This window comes from Penaeus monodon, chromosome 27 (assembly GCF_015228065.2).
Source record: "Penaeus monodon isolate SGIC_2016 chromosome 27, NSTDA_Pmon_1, whole genome shotgun sequence".
NCBI lineage: Eukaryota > Metazoa > Arthropoda > Malacostraca > Decapoda > Penaeidae > Penaeus > Penaeus monodon.
In genome coordinates this window covers 16,452,794-16,453,383 of record NC_051412.1, presented here as the reverse complement: position 1 = coordinate 16,453,383, position 590 = coordinate 16,452,794, and the positions used below count along the sequence as shown (strand labels likewise).

The 590-nt window shown below is 41.0% G+C and overlaps 1 protein-coding gene across 1 annotated transcript in view; it reads left to right on the top strand.

The window, feature by feature from the left end:
- The window catches only part of LOC119590632 (ADP-ribosylation factor-like protein 6-interacting protein 4), a gene marked incomplete at its 3' end in the record, with an annotated part of 3,720 nt that extends 3,256 nt beyond the window's left edge, over nt 1-464 (top strand). Inside the window, 1 exon segment of the mRNA XM_037939312.1 lies at nt 1-464. Coding sequence (XP_037795240.1) covers nt 1-464 — 464 coding nt within the window.
- Nucleotides 465-590: the final 126 nt, after the last annotated feature.

The following is a 590-nucleotide window of genomic DNA, read 5'->3' as shown; positions in this document are numbered from 1 at the left end:
GAGATGGAAGTGAACAGAGTGAAACTGAAGGATAAAGCACTTAAGAAAGCCCTTAAAAAGAGAAAGAAAAGAGAAAAGGTACTGAAAAAGAGACTCAAGAAGTGCAAGAAGCAGGCAAGAGAAAAGCAAAAAAAGTCCATCAAAAAGAAAGTGAAGAAACTGAAGAAGAAGTTAAAAAAGCTGAAGAAAGACAGGAAGAAAGAGAATAAGAAGTTGAAGAAGGAGAGCTCGCACGAGAAGACAAAGAAGGATTCAGCTGAACAAGGAAAACCTGACTCTAACAAGGAGAAAGGGCAGAGGCACTCCAAGAAGAAGCCAGAAGTGGTGGAGAATGGCTCAGCAATTGGCCCAAGTGTCGACATGATGATGGTCAACCAAGCGACGGCACCTATGACGAGAGAGGATTGGGAAAAGCAGGAGAGTGTCCTACGGCGTGTCTATGATCAAGAGAGTGGGAGACATAGGTAGGTATACTCAGATTAGACTAATCAGAAGTATGTTGTTTTTGTGCATTAGCGAGGCAATTATTTTGAAAATTTTCTTGTATAAATAGTGATGTCTTAGTCATCAGTATATTCCCTACCCCCTTT